The sequence below is a fragment of the Cynara cardunculus genome, assembly GCF_001531365.2.
Source record: "Cynara cardunculus var. scolymus isolate 2C chromosome LG 3, CcrdV1, whole genome shotgun sequence".
NCBI classification, from domain to species: domain Eukaryota; kingdom Viridiplantae; phylum Streptophyta; class Magnoliopsida; order Asterales; family Asteraceae; genus Cynara; species Cynara cardunculus.
This window is the reverse complement of record NC_037530.1, coordinates 26,489,824-26,509,975: the sequence shown is the minus strand read 5'-3', so window position 1 is coordinate 26,509,975 and position 20,152 is coordinate 26,489,824. Positions and strand designations below refer to the sequence as shown.

The following is a 20,152-nucleotide window of genomic DNA, read 5'->3' as shown; positions in this document are numbered from 1 at the left end:
AGAGATTGTAGAAATAATCAGCATCCGTACATGTGCATCATTGGAAACCCATGCTATGTAGTTAGGATTCGGTTGTGGTGGGGGCACTGTGGTGCTGTCGGCATCTTTTCCAGATGATGATGATGATGAGATAGTCATCGGTGGACAAGGAATGGTGCCATCAACATAGCCGAACAGGTTGTTTGTGACAAGGAACGGTTGAACCATTGTCTTCCAATAGCCATAGTTGTTTGGTGATAAAGTGAAGCCAAACTTGTGGGAGTTATGGATGGTTTTCTCGGTTAGAGTGAAAGCTGCAACAGTTGTCATTGGACAGAAGGTGAGACAGCCGTAGGGTAGAAGACGGGTGGGATAGCTTTAGGGTTGCCTTRTGATGGCAGCGGTAAGGCGGCAGCGGTAGGGCAGCAGCCGTAGGGCAGCAACTGTAGGGCCGGCTGTTAGGGTTGTCTTGTGATGGGGCTGCTGTGGTAGGGCAGCAGCTGTAGGGCCGGCTCTGTTAGGGTTGCCTTGTGATGGCAGCAGTAGGGCGGCAGCGGTGGGGTGGCAACGATACTACGGCAGCCGTAGGGCGTTTAGGGCCGGCTCTAATACCAAGATAAACTTGGTAATTATGTATGTATATATCGATTACAATCAGGGATATATATAAGAGATACATTTACACTCTAGACCCTCTAATATATATATATATATATCACACTTAATTGTCTAATAGAGAGGCTGTTTGTTTGCCTCTTAATGGTGACATTAAGAGGTAACCTCTTAATCGGAAAGAGGCGGAAGCTGTTTGACAAAAAAAATAGAACCTCTTAATGGTGACAATTGGCTCTTAACCATTTTGCATCCTATACCTTACTAAACCATTCAGATGTTGATTTTTCCAACTATGCCCTCCCTTCTTCCCCCCTCCATCACCGTCTTCTCCCTCCATCACCGTTTTCTCTCCCCCCCTCGTCGGTCTTCCATAACCACCAACAGCACACATCGCCGGTCTTCCCTCCCCCCACCCCTCATCGCCGGTCTTCTAGCAGGTCGTCGCTCTTCGCCGCCTCTTCCAGCAGGTCGTCGCTCGTCGCCGCCTCGTCGCTCGTCACCGTCGCCGTCTCCGCCTCGTTGCCGTCGCCATCTCTGCCTCATCGCCGTCGCCGTCTCCGCCTCTTCCAGTAGGTCGTCGTCGGTCTTCCAGCAGGTCATCTCTCGGTTTCTTGATCTTGCATAAATCTAGGGTTTGGTTTAGGGAATTTATTATTTTTCTTTAGAAATTGATGGTGTTTATTGCTTATTTCATGTTTGTAACAATGTTAATGATGATTAGATTATCGATATTTTGCAATTTCTTGAGGATTTGATACTGATATGAAGAAACATCATCTTTGGTAATTGTATGTTGGTTTATTCAGTACTAAATCATAACTAGGGTTAAAATGGTAATTTGCTATCATTCAGAGAACAATTACCAAACAACCTTGTTTCATTCAGCACTTAACCATTCTGATCCTCTTAGCCATTCTAACCTCTTAACTATTCTGAACTAAATCATTCAGCAACTGCCAAACAGCCCCTGAATGGAAAAGTATGGAAGGGATATGATTTCACGTATCATATATGGAAAGGTTTTATATATCTCTAAATAACTCATTTTAGGTTAAGGGGTTGTTTGTTTACCCCTTAATAGTTTAATAAAAAGGCAATCTTTGAATCATTAAGAGGTGAATCTTTTTTGGCAAAAAAAAGGTTTGTCTCTTAATGATTCTAAAACCCTCTGAATGGTTTTGTATCCTAAGTCTCCCTTAACCATTAACGCCCTAATTTCATTGTAAACAATTATCAAACAATTATATTTCATTTTTCATTATATCATAAGAGTCTCTTAATCATTCTGACCACTTATTCATTCTGTACCAATTCATTCAGCAACTGTCAAACAGTCCCTAAGTCTTTTTAAAATTTTAGTTGTAGAAAAACATTTTCTCCAACTTTCCTTAAAAACACCTAGTTGATTTTTGTGTCTAGCAACACAAGAACAATAGGCATCTTCTCCTTCATGAGAAGGGATTCAAGCGGTTCGCAGGGTACCATGGAGACGACAAGTTTTTGATTGCCGAATTCAGAATCGTTCTCAAAGGCTAATTGCCAAACCATCTAGCATGTTTCGATCGGTTCCATATTTTTTATCATAAAAATTTTAAAAATTCTTATGTGCATGTGCCATCGTAACCCAACAGTGGCATAACAATCACTTTCTCAACCCTAGATTGGTTTTATTGAAGCATACTAAAAGTGTTCATATACGCTGTTAAATCATGCCCTTGGTCGGTTTTATATATACATGCAGCTGTGTTTGTGCATGCTACTATGTTAAAAATGTAATTACGTTTGTGTTCGTCAATGCTTAAGCATAACTTGGTAAATAGTAGAAACATGTTTTTCTTTTTGAAAGTATTTTAAACTTGTCTGTGTTTTGGTTTATGGAGTTTATATATGTTAGAGTTAATTGCATTCTTGGTACTAGCGATTTTGCAAAAAAAAAAATGGATTGGGCCCCTAAAATGATTTTTTTTACAGATTTGGGACCTGTGGTATGTAATCATGTATTTTGTTATGGATTTGATCGCTTATTTTAACCCATTTTGTGTTAACTTAGTGGACATTTTGGCTATTTTGAAGACAAGTGGTTATGAATATCAACTTCATTGAGTGTTATGTTTGAAAATCTCTAAAGTTAGAATCATAATATGGGCCTTGTATTTGACTTCTAACCAATGTCATCATGTGTCTGCTGATGGCCATAAACCGGTATTAAGTCTCAAAAAATATTTGACTTGGCCTCAGAAGGTATATTAATTTGTACATTGTAATCCATTATATCTCGTAAATAGTCTTTCAACACTTGTTTTGTCATAAAAGTACTAGTTGTGGCTTCCTTATGACCATCAATTTAGACTCGACATCTGTACCATTCCGAATTACATAATTCTCCACTCATTGTTTATAATTCTAAGATCAACAATTATTGTGAAACGGAAATTAAAGATACAAATTTATTGAGTTTTTCATTGTTTGTTTCAAAACTTTCACTTTCATCCCCAACTTTGTTTATTACATATATTTCTCTACACTTCTGCTTTTTGTTATGAAATTGGACACTCACCCTTACAGGTGTTAGAAGTCTCCCATTAAGTGCCCTCTCGTGCGTCTCATATAAAGTCATCTTGGTCATGGAATTTATGAAGTAGTTTGTATTGTACGAGTGTGTAATATATATATATATATATATATATATATATATATGGGTTGGTTCAAATACTAATAAAGATTATTGTGTTAACTTTGTTAACCAATCTTGACAATTGATTCTTACAATAAAGAGTTGTGATTAATCATGATAAAAAATTAAAATTTTAAATTTACAATTTCAAAGAACATATGTGAACAAAGGGGAAAAGAGTATTTAGGTAATTTTCTTTTTTATATAACTCTCATATCATTAATTAGAAGTTACAAAATAAAAAATCTCATTATTTTTATTAATTTATTTTTGTTATTGTAAGAACCATATGAGCGCACACACACACACACACACACACACATATATATATATATATATATATGAACCATTGTGTCAAATACGAACAAAAATTGACATATATATGAACTTGAACTGTATAACATTTATGAACACAATATGAATATAAAGAATAGTTGCTACACGAAAGTAAATAAATAAAAAAACAAGTATGAACAGTTTGTGAACAATAGTTCCTTCATTATGAACACATTCAGGAGCAAGCCAATGTTGAAATATGCAACTAGTGTATATATGAACACAATNGTTGAAATATGCAACTAGTGTATATATGAACACAATATGAACAGTTTGTGAACAATAGTTCCTTCATTATGAACACATTCAGGAGCAAGCCAATGCTAAAATATGCAGCTAGTGTACATATGAACACAATATGAACACTTGTGAACAATTCTTTAACAATTACACATGAATTCGAATTCCGGTTGTAGTTGTAGACGATTTTAACCTTTTAATTTTCATTGTTGTCGATCTATTTTCCAATAGCTTTATCCATATTACTCGGACGATATCGAAATCTTTACAATCAGAAATTCTTTAACTATTACAAAATCAATATCATTATGGATAGAATAAATCGAAATTACAAAACATGAACACGTATAAAAAATATCAATATTACATAATCATCAATTATTGAGATTTTTAGATTTGTAACTCTCAATTAATGATTTGGGAGTTACATAAATGATAAATTACTTAATTACCCTTGTCATTAATATATGAGTTATATGTGAACCTAAAAAAAGATGGAATATTATTGGTTGAGCTTGGTTAACAAAGTTAACACAAAAATCTTGGTTAGTATTTGAACCAACACCTATATATATATATATATATATATATATATATATATATACAAGCAATTAAAGGTATATGATGTGACGATTCAGAAAAAAGCTAAACAAAACCCTAACATCAAAGCCACCGCCGCAACTCCCCTTCTCCCTCACCTGCTCCTCCGACACCACCACTACAACATATAACTCCAACACCACTGCCACTACTGCTTGCACCTCCTCTTCCAACATTACCACCACCGCCTCTACCTCCATCGTTACTTCTGTCACCATGCTCTTTTTTTGCTTCTTCTACTTTGCTCTTATTTATTTCTACATCTGTCATAACTACTTTTCGTTCTGCCACCGTGCTTTGCCACCATCTTTTTTCTTTCTCTTTAACAAAGTTGACAATTCAAAGCCACGATCCTTTTACTCTCCTCCTCCTTCTTCTTCACCACAACCACCTCCTTGATTTTAGGGTTTTGAGAAACCATTATTGGTTTAGGGTTTTAATTTAGAATGAATGATTTTTGTATCACAAGTTTTGGAATGAATTTTACAAATTTGTTTTATATGTTGTTAGTGTTTATTATGTTGATTGATGTTTGGAATGTCCATAGTTTCTTTTCTTGATGTTTTTGTTCTAGATTTTCCTGAATGTTCATGTTCTTTATTGTATTTCTCGAACATTAATGTTCTTGATTTTTCTGATACCACACCACATTTAAGCAGCTAAAACACCACAATGCCTTTATGTGAGGAGCACATGGGGGCCCTTTACATGATACAGATAACTACCGTAAGAGGAAGAGAAGAAAACAAAAACGACATATAAACTGTATTTTTGTAATAGATGAAGTCGATAGACGAGATTCAGAGTTTGCACAAACCATATGAACGGAAAATATAATTAACTTTGATCTACTCTTTATTATAAAGCATTTGTTAGAACTTTGAATTAAACTATATTATAAAGCATTTGAGAAAAAAGCCTTGAAAACAAACTATTACTGTAATACATAATCTTTTAAATTTTAAGTTTGCAATTTATTATTGCATACACACAAGTTTTTAAGGCTTTACATTTGAATTTCATAAAACCTACCAACAAATATAGTAAATACATGATAAAAACATAATCTCACTAACACGAAAAAAATACTTCATAAGTTTCATTTTTTTAATTTAACGAGGAATGCTATTAATTTTTCATTTTCAGGTTACAATAATATTTTTTATTCCACTGCATTACATAATTAGTTGTTAGTTTTGTCTTTTTACGCTGAGTAAATTACAAAATTTGGTCTTCTGGTTATATGAAATTACGGATTAGGTCCCGACCCTTAAACGAAATAATTATAAGTACTGCCACTAGTTTCATTTTATCACAAATTGGCCCCTTGCCCTAACTCTCACGTTTCCTTTATGTGTCTTGTAACACCCATAATTTTCAGAGAACGTTCGAGAGAACAATCAGGGAATAAATAGGAAAATTGTCGGAAAACGATTAGGAAACGATCGAGAAATGACTAGGAAACGGTCGGGGACCAGGAAACCTTTGGCCAGGCGACCTAAGTAGCCCCAAATTTTCCCCAAACATCCATATCGGATTTTAATCCATTTTCTAGAGTTCCTTCCCATTTCTCCTCCCCACTCTATTGTCCCTCTTACATGGCGATTTTGTTGATTTCTGGAGAAAATGGAGAGTGGATCGTAAGGATTAAAGATTTGTGAAAGGAGATGCAAAGTTTTGAGGAGGTAAGCTTCTTTTGGGTATTTTGAGCTATATGTTTGGGATTTTTGGTGGATTTGAAGTTTGTGTAAAAATTTGGTGTCTCTTGGTTAGAATATTGTTCTTGAAGTGTTCTTCGGGAGCTTAGCTTGTTGAACTCAAATCTTCATTTTGGAAACTAAATATTTGGGTTTAAAATCTAGGTTTAACTTAACCTAGCAAGGTGAGTTCAAGTTGTTTTGTGAAAACTTTGTACACAACAAAGATGTTAATTTTGAAGTCTTAAAGTAGTTTCCTTGATATTTATTAAATGCTGTTTAGTATTTTGGTGAACTTGCTTCTTTAGTACATTTGATTTTATAAATCTTGAGAAATGTTTGTTTATATTTAAGGATTTTGGACATTCGGATAAATAAATCATAAAATGTGATATTTTGATGATCTGTTATATATGTAATGAAGATTATTCGACATAAATGCACTTTTAGTCAATTTGGTTTTTATAATCCGTTTGGGAATTACATATTATGGAGTTGTAAGATATTTTGGAAGTATAAATTATATGGTTTTCATTTGGAGATGATTGATCCCATCAATTGTGAATTTTTGACCAAATTATATTTTGGAGCACCAATTTGTGTCAACATTGGGTAAATGTGTATATTGACTTATGTTGACTTTTATTGTGTAGTCAAATGATGTGTAGAGTTTATTAAGTTGATTTTGACTCGCGTGAGTTATGGGGACATTTGTCAAGTTTTAAATTTCTCAAAGTTGAGTTTCAGACGTTATTTGTTTTGCATATTTATTTGGGAATTACATGTTTTGAGTGCGTTGGTCATTCATTTAGAGTCATATAATTTAGACATAATACATTGGATTCATAGGCATAAGAGTCAATTGTGTTTGGTAAGTGGAGGATTGTGATGTTCCTACTTTGAGGCTAATGGTTGAGTAGGCATTATGGCCATCGCGGTATTATAGAGGTGAACTCAAATGAGTCGGACTTTGGGACCCTTGCTTTGAGGCTTTGGCCTAGTCGAGTAGACACTAAGGACTTAAGCCTTGAGATGCTACCTAAATAGGTAGGCACTAAGGTCATAAGCATTGATGTGAAACTCTAAAGAGTAGGCACTAATATTATTGAGTCTTGAGGTGCTACCCGAAGTGGTAGGCACCTAAGAACCATGGGCCTTGAGGTGCTACTTGATGGGGTAGGCATTAGGGCCATGAGCCTTGAGGTGAAACTCGAGTGAGTAGGCACTAATTTCAATTGAATCTTGAGATGCTACTTGCTAACGTTGATGTATGCCTTACTTTCTGTTCACCATATTTGATGGATACGGGTCTCCCCGGTCATCGAAAGATATTGTTTTAGATAATGTATTATCCATGTTTTTGGTGTTGTTTTGGGGTATGGAGTGCACCCATAATTTATGGTTTTCCTTATCCATGTTTTTGTATTTTGGATTATAAAGTTTTATCCATATTTTTAGTATTTGGATATTATGATCTATTCATGTTTTGAGTGAGTATTGGGTTTTGGTTTTCTATCTAAATAACTGTTTTAATTTAATGAGTTTTCATCACGAAAATGGTGGATTTTGGGAAAGATGTTGATTTTATATTAAATAAATTTCTTTTTGGAAAATTTTGATTTGAATAACATCATTTCAGTTTTATCGTTTTATATTAAAAATGAAAACTGATTGAATTAACTAGGTGTTCAGCCTAACATTTTTCTTGTCGGCATGTGCATTGGGTTCTTGCTGGGAATCATACGAGCGATACAATGAAGTTTTGATTGCTAGTCAGAGGCACGAGCAGGATTTGACTATTTGGGGACGTCTTCCGTACCTTGGAGATATCGACAATTAATGAGTTTTAGTAACACCCGTCCCTAATCTAGACATTGTCTAAGGTTTGGATTATTACTTAATGATAAATCCGAGAATGCCATTATAGGTATTTAAATGTTGACATTTAGAAAGAAATTTATTCATTACTTGATGTTTTATCAATAATTTAAATTAGTCTCTCTTTCTAGATTTGAGGGTATTATATGTCCCTTATGTGCCTCTCACATGAAGGGTATTTTTGTCATTTCAACAATTCTTATGATTATTTTCTATATACATATTTTAATGGATTGTGTACAAGTATGTAAAGCTAAAGAGAAAAAAAATAAGCATAACTCTAAATCATCCCTAATTAACATTCCTTTCTTGTTCTTAGGCATACCTCCTTTCTCCAGTGATGACCAACAACAACGATCATTTTCTCCAGCCACCCTCCGCTTACCAAAAACACAGAGGTCTCTCTCACACACAACATAAATCAACTCCCAAACCTATTTTTGAAGGATAAAATGAACAAGAAAAGTCATTTTTGAATAATAAAAGCAACAACCCAAACCCATTTTTCGAAGAACAAATCAACAACAAAACCAATTTTTTACCTCCGTTAATGCGGATCTCAGTTTTTCATCATTAATTTTCCATTTTTCTCCACCCAAACGAAGAGCAATAATTAAATCAAGAACAAAAGAATATCAAATTCATCGACAAGAACAAGAAAGTTGCCACGAACTCATCAAGTTCGAACACAAGATCAAGAATCTTAAATCTACATCAAAAGCTCTAAAATTCATTCCATATAAAAAATACATAACCAAAACCTTAAAATACAAACCCTAATCAAAACCTAAAAAATTAACATAAAAGAAAATGGAGCTAATGTAGAATCTTTAATTTTCCTAAATTTCAAATGTTTTCTTTGATTTTCTCAACCCAAGTATTCCACCGGCAAAAAAGAAGGGTTTGACACCCTTCATTTTCATATTTTCTAGAGACAGTTGAGTCTATATCTGGTTAGAAAAATTCTATCAATGTTCATCATTTTCATATTTGTTGCATACACACATATACACACCAGATCTGGTGTTTTTGGATCTGGGTTCAATGAAGATATGATGTTCTCATTGATTCAATGAAGATATGGTGTTTTCAAATTTGGGTTCAATGGAGATATGGGTTTTGAAACTAGGTTCGAAGGAGATTTAGTATTTTTAGATTTGCGTTCAATGGAGATTTAGTGTTTTAGATTTGGTTCGATGGAGATCTAGTGTTTCAAATATGAATTCGATAGAGATCTGGGGATTTTAGATCTGTGTTCAATGGAGATAGAGTCTCAACAGTGGTGGCCATTGGCTTCGATGGAGATGAAGTCTCACAGTAATGGTCATTGGCTTCAATGTAGATGAAGTCTCACAATGGTGGCCATGGTTGTTTGAGTTTTCTAGTGATCGATAGTGTAGGTGTGATAACCGGTTCTTCGGTTATAAAGATCGGAGTTGTTTTTAAATATGTTGGTGAATTGAGGGGTTTTAATTAGTTATATGCTTAAATCCTTTTAAAATTAACCACCGCCTCTTATTATCATTAACATTATTATGAGATAACCAAGTTATCTCATTAGGATGATGGATGAGATTTAAGAAAATTCAAAAAGGAAGTTCTTTGTGTGTGTTCTTTGGTACAATTCAAACAAAAACCATAAGGAAAGGAAGAAGTTGATTTTGTGATTTCTACGTGGAAAATTGTTGCTATTCATCTTCATATCTTCATCTCTTGTGATTAAGGTGAGTTTATTTTTATAACTTTCCTTATTTGAAACTGGATGTAGATCTATATGGTTCTTTATATGAGTTCCTAGTTATAAAATTGTTTTGATGCCATAATTAGCACAATTGTGGGTTTTTGTTATAATTATATCATTGTTGGAATAAGGGTGATATATCAAGGAGAGGTGTATTTTGGTTATAATGGTGACATATCAAGGAGATGTGTATATTGGGATAAGGGTGACATATCAAGGAGAGGTGTATACCATGATAAGGGTGACAAAATCATGAGTTATAAAATATGGGTTTTGATCAAACATTCATTGTTATCGCATCATAACTTGAAGTTGTCGCATCTGTATGATGCAATGACTTGAAGTTGTTGCATTCTATTGATGCGATGAAATGTGGTTATCGCACCTATATGATGCGAGAGTAAGTTTATCACATCCTTGTGATGCGACAAAATTGACTTATCACACCTGTGTGATGCGACAAGTTGGGTTTATTGCTCCAGTGTGATGGGACAAGTTGGGTTTATCGCACCAGTGTGATGCGATGAGATAAGGTTCTCGCATCAGTGTTGTGAGGAGATGGGTTATCTCACTCATGTGCTGTGATAAATTTATATAATCTTCTATATGATGAGACAAGTTTACTCAAAATATGTTTATCAAGTTATTTGGATATTTGGATGCAATAAATGGGGTTTGTTATAGCAAAACGATGTATATTTGTTATTTTTACAAATATGATTTCATAAATGTGATTTGGTGATTATTCACCCTATAATTGTATCAAAGAGATTTCTCACTAGACCCCAAGGTCTAACCCTCATTTTGTGTTTTAGAAATATGCATTACAGGTCAGACACTAGCAGAAGACAAGAGGAAGGGGAAATTGTGAAGTATAATATGTTTGCATGAGTTATGGGGATAGCATAATCTTCTTTTGTGTTTGAATACTTGTTATGTATTCATGTGTGGTATAGAGTTGTTCTGAAAAAGTTGTTAGCTATTTTGTAATATAGCTTTTGTAATATATTGGGACCGCATGCGTAGATTATATTTCTTGATATATGGATCTATATATTTATATACAAATGTGATTTTCGGGTGTTACAGTAGGGATGAATGAATATGAATGGTGAGAGGGATGTTGTGGTGGATGAAATTGAGGGAGGAGGGAGGGCTCTAGAGAAACACCGAAGAAAATGGAGGTTTTGAGAATGCCTGATGAACTGATTGTCATTGGTCATAGTTCTTTTTCCCCTTCTTTTAATGCTTCAAAAGACTTGTATAAATTAGGGGTGTTTATCCAAACTGCCAAACAATACAAACTGTCCACCGCACTGCAAAGCGTGGTTCAAAGTATTTGCAGTGTGGTTTGCGGTTTGCATTTTTACCAAACTGCACTATATAGTGCAGTTTGCGGTTTGCATTTTTACCAAACCGCACTATGCGGTGCGGTTTTGAGTTCAAACCGCGGTTCAAACTGCATCGTAACACATATTTTATACATTTTTTAATTGTATATAACCCACACACACACATACACACATGTATATGTAGAATAATTTATTATTTATGTAATATTTTGGGAAAATTGCACCAAAATGGAACCAACTTTCACATGATTCCTATTTTGGGGAACGAACTTTCAAAATCGTCATTTTGGGGAACCAACTTTTACCTGATTCTTATTTTGGGGAACCAACTTTCAAAATCGTCATTTTGGGGAACCAACTTGAAAAATAATTATAGAAAAATGGGAAAATTACACCAAAATGGAACCAACTTTCACCTGATTCCTATTTTGGGGAACCAACTTTTAAAATCGTCATTTAGGGGTCTCTATCGAACTTTTTGTTTATTTAAGGGTCTGATTGATCTGTTGAACAAGTAACAGATAATTTAAGGGTCTCTATCAAACTTTTGGTTGGATTTGCCAAATTTGATTTAAACTTTAATATTGACACAGATTGGTTAGATATAAAAATCTTGAATGTGATATTTAATATTTATTTTTTATTGCATCAATTAATTTTTTTATTAAATTGATTTTTTTATTGCATTAGAAAAAAACAATTTTTATCGTGGTAATTTGGATTTTTTTCGAAAAATCTTCAATTTGATATCTGAATTTAAAAAAACGAGATTTGAAATGAAAAATATATTTTATTGCATTAATTTTTGAAAAGAAATGAATTTTAGTTATTTTTCTATAATTATTTTGCAAGTTGGTTTCCCAAAATAGAAATCAAATGCAAGTTGGTTCCCCAAAATGACGATTTTGAAAGTTGGTTCCCCAAAATAGGAATCAGGTCCAAGTTGGTTCCCCAAAATGACGATTTTGAAAGTTGGTTCCCCAAAATAAGAATCAGGTAAAAGTTGGTTCCCCAAAATAAAAATCAAGTGAAAGTTGGTTCCCCAAAATGACGATTTTGAAAGTTGGTTCCCCAAAATAGGAATCAGGTCCAAGTTGGTTCCCCAAAATGACGATTTTGAAAGTTGGTTCCCCAAAATAGAAATCAAGTGAAAGTTGGTTCCATTTTGGTGCAATTTTTCCTAATATTTTTGGACTTTGTGTTTTGGACTTTGAGTTTGATCAAGTAATTGGCAATATTAATAGATTAGTTGGACACATAACTCATACACCCAATCTAGTTTGAAGTTTATCTTTTTTACTTCTTAAACTATTTTTAATCATGCAATATGTATTTAGGAATCATATATATTGAAACTCTTTATTTTTTTGGACTACAGTCACTTTATCGTCAATTTTATAATGTATTTTTAAACTTATAATGATTTTATTGTAGGCATAAAGTGTGATAGGTACAAACCGCACTGCGGTTTGAAGTTTATGCGGTGCGACTTACGGTTTGAAAAAAATGTTTCAACGACATATGCGGTGCAATTTAGCCTCAAACCATACCAAATCGTACAGTGAATACCCCAAGTATAAATTACATACAAAGTTGTACAGAAGAAATAATTATCAAATAAAATGGTAAAATAACAAAAATAGCCCATCATGTGAAGGGCACATGGATGATTTAACGGAGTTAGGTCAAGAGGTCCAATTCGTAACAAAAACGAAACCATGTTAGCAATTCTTGTAATTATTTGGTATCCGTAATTTGTATAAAACCACAGGGACCATATTTGTAATTTGCTTAGTTTTTTTGATAAAATAAAGAGAAAAAAACACGGAAGAGGTTGCTTCAAGTGTCGTTATAAAAGATTTGTGGTCAAAATGGCGGTCAAACAAGAAATAGAAATAGAAATGGATGGATATGGAGATTATCGTCTGTCAGTCTAATTGTATTGAAGTTCAACAAAACACCATGATGGCCCATGTGACACCAATTGCCTTTTGCTCTTTCTCTCTCTAATCCCAACTCCAAGATGCCCGCCATTTTCTCCGTAATCACACTCTAATCGATTCCCTATAACCACGATTCAAGCTGTAATTTGCTATCATTAACAATGCAGGACCTGATATTTGAAGATCGGAGAACCAGCACCCACTCCAGATCGAGCTATGGTGGAGGTGGTGTTGGTGTTGGTGGTCGAGATGCTAGCCCAGACTCTGTAAGATTCTCCAATTTCAGTCTCTTCTCTTCTTCTGCTTCAGCTAGCGTTATTCCTTTTCTTCCGCGTCGGATGTTCTTGATCGCGATTCTAGCGTATCCGAAATGTCTCTGGTAATCATCAAATTTCATAAGTTGCTGATAATAATAAATGTGTCATTGTAATGTACATGTTGTTTGATTTGGTTTGATGTTCGGCGTCGAGTTTTTTGGTTCAGTATGGTTTGTGTTTCTTCTTGGATCAGCAAATCTAGGGATGGTTCTATTTCAAATTCGTCTGCTTCGAAGCTTTTAAAATGTCTTTTGGTTTATGGAACAGCATTTGTCGGGACGTGGTTTCCGTGATTCCTTCTCCTCGAGGGGTCCAGATCCAGATCCAAACAATAATTCCACAGTGCTTAGGAGCGGAGGTCAGCACCCAATAAGCAAAAAAGTGGAAAAAGCAAAAGGTGTTATACGATAGACCTTACCAGACCCTGTCATTAATCATTTAGTTTTGGAGGTTTTACTATATGAAAATGCAAATCATTGTGGCGATTTTTCTTTTCCATTGCATATGCAGCTATAATAGAATATACTGATGCAGAAACAGATGGGGAGAATAATCAAACCCTAGACTCAGCAAGAAGCTCCTTCTCTCAAGCTCTAAAAGGTATTATCATAATATATTGCGGAAATGTGCGTTTGTTTTTATGATGACTTTTAAGCTGTCATTAGTTGCTACTTGGTGAATTAGTTAAAATTCGGGCTGTCAGCCATATGGGTGTAGATTAGAATCTGATGCACAGCATGCTAACAACTAATTTGTATTGATTCTTTCATATCTAAATCAATCATGCTATTCTATAGAATGCCAGAACCGGAAGTCAAGATCTGAAATTCTGTTAAGGAAGTCTGACAGGAGCAGACCTACTTCTTTGGATCTGAACAATCAAGCTATAAATGTCACTAGTTCTTCTCCGAGACTTGCTATGAGAAACTCTATATCAAACCGACGAACTAGTATGTTCCCAAGTCCAGTAACGCCAAATTATCGTCCTGCAAGCAACGGGTTTCAGAAAGGTTGGAGTTCAGAACACGTGCCTTCACATATAAATACTAACAGGAGGCAAGTGAGTTCTGCATTGATGTCTTATAACAGTGGAAGGACATTGCCTTCCAAATGGGAAGATGCCGAGAGGTGGATATGCAGTCCAGTTGCAGGAGATGGTGCTTTGAAGCCTTCGGTTCAACAGCGGCAAAGGCGACCCAAGTCAAAAAGTGGCCCGCTTGGGCCTCCTGGATCTGCATACTACTCCATGTATTCCCCAGCAGTGCATATGTTTGATGGAGGAAATGTTGGAAGTTTAGTTACTGGATCACCATTTTCAAGTAGAGTAAATGCTGGTGATGGTTTGTCAATTCGATATCATGAGCGGCAAGACAGCAGTGGGAACTTTCCTTCATTGACTGAGCCTTGTATGGCAAGGTCAGTCAGTGTACATGGTTGCTCTGAATCGTTGAGTCAGTCATTGTTGCGTATAACTCAAGGTCTGTTAGTAACCTCTCTTTATGCTTTATTAGATATTTAAGAAAGACTCTAATGTAGATTTACATTTCTTAATTCTAGTTTTTACAAATTTTGTAGATTTCGTTTGTGATAAAATACTTGTTTGCTATTATGGTACATCTTTTGTGTTTGCATTTTGGCAAACCACACCCAAGCCAGTGAACTTTTTTGCTGCTTGTCCATTGACGCATCCCTGGTAATACACTTGGGCATATACCCTTGGCTGGGTTTGTAACTAATGTTTTTTGAGTTATAATGTGGAAATCCCTATCAATTGGTCATCTTTTAGGTATGCATTACCCGCTTGCATTCCTTCAGAGTTTTTCTGCTAGTATGTTTTGTAATTTCTAATGTCTTATTTAAACCTGAAGAAGAGACCCCATGTGTCAGAAGACCATACGAATATTAGGAATGGACAATGCATTACTTCATTTATGATTTCATCATTGATCTCACATAAGGTTTAGCTAGGGAGCTTGGCAGTTCAGTCTTTTGTAGAAGCTGGATTACATTTTAAGTTCTCTATTTTGGTTGAAATAATCATCACCAGGAAATAATGTTACAAGATATTCAAGGGTAAGAGTTGGGAGAGAAACATATGTCATCAGACTGCCAGAATACATGTGAGGGTAGGAGTTGCAGCGGATCTTACTATGAGAGAGATATGTGTATCTTTGTTTGTAAAAAAGAGTGATCACCTAAAAGAAGAAAAAAGGCAATAAAGATCCTTCCATTGAAATCTCAATCCTCCTAACCTTTTCAATCTCCTAGTGAGGCAGGATGTATTCCAGTTCTCCAAGGGTTCTCCAAACTATGAAGCTTTGCATTGATATCAAAGAAAATGAAAGAAAGTAGCTCGTATGTGGCAGTGAATGTTCTATGGATTATTGAATGCTGTATAAGCTTATTTTTTGGATCAATATCATTAGAGTCTGGATAGTCTCCTAATTTAGATCATTTGATGGAAAGAGAGCAACTAGAAGGCAGATAACTACAGGGTACAATACTGAAAAACCAGTCACTAGAAGGACTCACAAATAGGTGAGTGGACATGATATTTACTTCACTTGAGAATTGACCACATTCCTTTTCAGTTTTTTTTGTTGCTATCTCAGGCATGCCTGATTCCATGTGTAACATTTTCTAACATACTGGTGTTTATAAAAGGAAAAGAATCTAGTTTAGCATTGGGGTTTTAACTATGACTTGTTTAATTGTTGTACAGATGGTAAAATTGGTTGTGTTATGGATGCTGCTACAAACATCTCTCGTGATGTTTCTCGGAGAGATATGGCAACCCAAATGAGCCCTGAGGGTAGTCCCTACTCATCTCCTAGGAGGAGGAACTCTATCTCCCTGCCAAGTTCTATACTAGCTGTTGCAGAATTGCAGCAGACCCATTCCTCTAAAGCAGATGTCAGGGATGTACAGGTAGATGATCAGGTCAGTTTGTCAAGATGGTCTAAGAAAAGTAGAGCTAGAATTCCAGGTAGGAGGTCTGGGTCAGAACTGGTGGATGACTGGAAAAGAAAAGCTCTGGAGGTTCGATCTGCAGAGTGGGAAGTTTCAGAGATGACAAAGAGCCTTTCAATGTATGTATGCTTTACAAATTTCCTTTTTCTTTTGGAACCTTTCAAGTATGTTGTGTATACATTTTTATTTGAACACCAACGGATGCATTAAAATAAAATTAAATGACTTGGATGAAAAATGGTAGGTAGTCTCTCCTAATTATGATATAGTATTAAACATGAATCACAAAAATGTTCAAGAGTTGATAGAATCATATCACTCTACACCATCATGATTTAAGGATTAAAACCTTGAAGCCTTTATTATATATATATATATATATATATATCTCTTACTGCATTCTACTAATTCTTTTGTTTGTTTCTTTTTCCAGGGTTAAACGGGAGGAAGCTAAAATTACTGCTTGGGAGAACCTGCAGAAGGCAAAAGCAGAAGCAGCTATAAGGAAACTTGAGGTTCAATTTTTACCACTTCTATTTCATATGCTATAGTATTTGAAGACATATAATTTAGCATGCAGAAAGAGAGGACTTGAACTCTGCAACACTTAGTTTTTTGATGGTAAAATCTAATAATCTTATTTGCATTAAATGTGGCTCAGATGAAATTGGAAAAGAAGAGATCATCCTCCATGGATAAGATCATGAACAAACTACGATCAGCTCAGAAAAAGGCGCAAGAAATGAGAGGGTCGGTTTTATCAAACCAGTCTCATCAAGTTCCTAGATCATCTTCTTCTTCACACAAGGCCATCTCGATCATCAGGACTCCACAGATAGGCTCTTTAAGTGGCTGCTTTACCTGCCATGCATTTTGACAAGCTATTTGTGGTCATAAAAATAGGTAATTTTCTTTGCTGTCTACCAATGTACTTAAATCTTTGTTTGTGAATGCCTGATATCATTCATTTCTAAAATAAATATTATTTGGAATTTTTGCTTATTTGTGGTTCTTGAAGTATCAACCACACCCATTGATATTTCCTACAAACAAGTGAAACTGGATTTTCATTTGGAATTTATGCTTATTTGTCATTAATTGTTTTCAACCCAATGGTCCTAAATCACTTTTGCAAAGTGGTTAATCCACTTCATATAACTGTGTGTTGGATATTTGAAAAACAAAATGGTACTAAGAGAGAACAAATGAGAACCATAAGGAGGTTGAGAACCGGTAGAACCACCATTCATGTGTTGTTTCACAATGTGAAACAACAAATACACATGAAAATAATAACATTGTGAAACAACATTTTACTTTAACATGCATTGTTTCGCGAACACATAAAAATTGGTTTTTACGGTTCTCAACCTTTTTGTGTTTTTAATTTGATTAATCCCCTTCTATTATTTACATAAACCATCTTTGAACTATTTAAGTAAGATGATCCTCAACTTTCATTTATTGGCACAACATCCTTGACATTGGATTTTTCATATGGTGCTTGATTCCATTCTTGACAATTTGCATATCATAATTGATGCAACATATAAGAACGTAAATTATAGATCACCATATTGATTTTGTGAATACCTGTGGATAACCTCCTCTAGGATTCGTTGATTCGATGAATACCGAATCCTAGGCTTCAAAAATCCAATTCACAAGAACTCAAAATATGGAAAGGGAAAATCCAAGTCTCTAAAATTCAAGTGTGACCATCCAGTACTAAAAAAAAAACATATAAATAGAAGGCCCAAAACAAAAACAGGTTTGAAAACGATTATGGGCCAAACACAAAAAGCCCAACCAAATGGCCAAAAATAAGTAAAAAACATTTAAATGTCTAAAAACCATGCTTAAACAACATTTTAGAGGTTCAAAAGTCCATTAGACCCCTTCAGGATGTAACCATGCTGTGCTCCTCGCTCCAGGCATCGAATCGACTGGTCGTGAGCCTGAAATGGACACCCGGAGTGAGAGTTATGACCTTTTAAGCACCCTGCTGTTTGGTAGCCCGATCATGGGCCTCTAAGAATATTAAGGCCCCGTCCTCCATGCCAAAGCCACTGGGATTTTTAGGGTAGTTTTATCTCTGATTGCTGGGAGATTTGGCTTGCTAGAAATACATCTGTTCATGATTCAGTTGCTATGTCTTCTTCATCTATTATCAATAAAGTCATCAATAATACTCCCAACAAGCTGATTTACTAGGTCGGTTTGGTTTGATTTCATTACATATTTTCTTTCTCTGAGCCCATGAGAATTGCCTAAGTAAAGACAGTAGGTGCACAATTCTAGAATTCAGGGATCCCCGACTAATATCACGATATGCAAGTACAATAAGATCATGAAGTAGAATATCACCTTTTAAAAGAGGTCGCATTTGTATCTAACAATGCATCAATAGGATTGATGTAACCCAAAATCCCATGTTTTTAGTTAAGAGATCATGTAGTATGTTAGGTGATTGGAATACACCATGTTGAGAATGTGCAACTTCAATCCCTTGCATCGAAAGCTCTCTGTCATTAGGTGTGACAACAATGTCATATGCATTTGAGATTGTACAACTTCACGCCAAGAGTTTGGTAGACACACCATTTAACCAAGAACAAAAGATGGGTCCAAACATCATTGAATAATGAGGGAATGCTTAATAATACTTTTGTGGGCTAACTTTAAGATAGCCTTTCATACACACAACACAATTATACATGTAAGCCCACATGTTCTTTTTCCTAGCAATCACTCCACAAGTACTCCTTCTAGAATGTGTATAACCTTATGAGCTCAAAATGCTTGCTATTATATACCCAAAGGTATCCCTAAACAATCTTGTCCATCAATCGTGCCGAAATATTGTGGCGGATCTAGAAACTCAGTTGACTGAGCCACATCTAGTGGTGTCAAACACTTTCAAAACCGAATAACCCACCCAATGAAAGTAGGGACGTTCCAATTTTTTTGGAGGCCCTGCTACATCTAAAACTTTTGATTACATTGTATAAATGAGATAACAAAGAATATATGTTAAGAACAAAAATGGGATAAACCAAAACGATTAAAAATCTGAAACTAAACCTAAACCATTAATGATTTGACCCTAAAACCAAACAATTAATGGGTTGAGCCTAAATAATTTCGGCTATAGTTTTACACAGGTCGATAAAAAGAACCTAAACACATGTAAATTCGGGCCCCAAAATTTCGGGGGCCTGTATACTAAGGGACAACCTTGAATGAAAGGAGGCTTGGGTTAACCTGTTTTGGGTCATTCGATTTTCGGGTTAAAGCAACTTGTTTAGCTACATAAAGATACTTTATTCGGTTCGTCTCTTTCAACTATTTTGATTGCGAATGAATTGAACAAAAACATAAATAATGGATTAATGACATTGAAGTAATAAATAACAAATTAATGGCATAAATTATAAAAGCAAATTGGAAACTTAAAAAGGAAATCAAGAAATCCTAATTCATATTAACAGATAATCTACGTCAAAAAGGCAATGAAGATCCAAAACACACCTCAATTTTCAACAAATTAAGATTAAAAACAACGGAAATCACTAAAATGAAAGCAAATTTGGACAGTAGCAAAATCAAGAATTAGGAAGCAAAAACATGTTATTGTAATGGGGAAATGATTGATCGAAGGAAAATTGACAATTAGAAGATTAAATRGAATGGGAACCCACAAACCCTGATGTATCGAATTGATGAGCGAATCATGTCAAATTGGTTACAGAAATAGTAGAAACCAGAAAATCGTATTAAGCGAAGATGAAAATACAACTCACTTGTTCT

The 20,152-nt window shown here is 35.0% G+C and overlaps 1 protein-coding gene across 1 annotated transcript; it reads left to right on the top strand.

The window, feature by feature from the left end:
• The first annotated feature begins 10,938 nt into the window (after window positions 1-10,938).
• On the top strand, window positions 10,939-17,312 carry LOC112509074. The gene is made up of 8 exons (XM_025113947.1): window positions 10,939-11,109; window positions 13,223-13,321; window positions 13,640-13,769; window positions 13,883-13,972; window positions 14,170-14,850; window positions 16,095-16,461; window positions 16,776-16,857; window positions 17,004-17,312. The coding sequence occupies exons 1-8, from the start codon at window positions 10,939-10,941 to the stop codon at window positions 17,217-17,219; spliced, it is 1,836 nt and encodes a 611-aa protein (XP_024969715.1). The 3' UTR covers window positions 17,220-17,312.
• Window positions 17,313-20,152: the final 2,840 nt, after the last annotated feature.

Excerpts from the sequence above, each read along its gene's own strand:
- LOC112509074 (XM_025113947.1), top strand. The coding sequence starts at position 10,939 with ATGGAGGTTTTGAGAATGCCTGATGAACTGATTGTCATTGGTCATAGT. Across the intron at positions 11,110-13,222 it reads TTCAAAGTATTTGCAGTGTG|GACCTGATATTTGAAGATCG; the intron begins GTTTGCGGTTTG and ends TTAACAATGCAG. Across the intron at positions 14,851-16,094 it reads ATTGTTGCGTATAACTCAAG|ATGGTAAAATTGGTTGTGTT; the intron begins GTCTGTTAGTAA and ends ATTGTTGTACAG.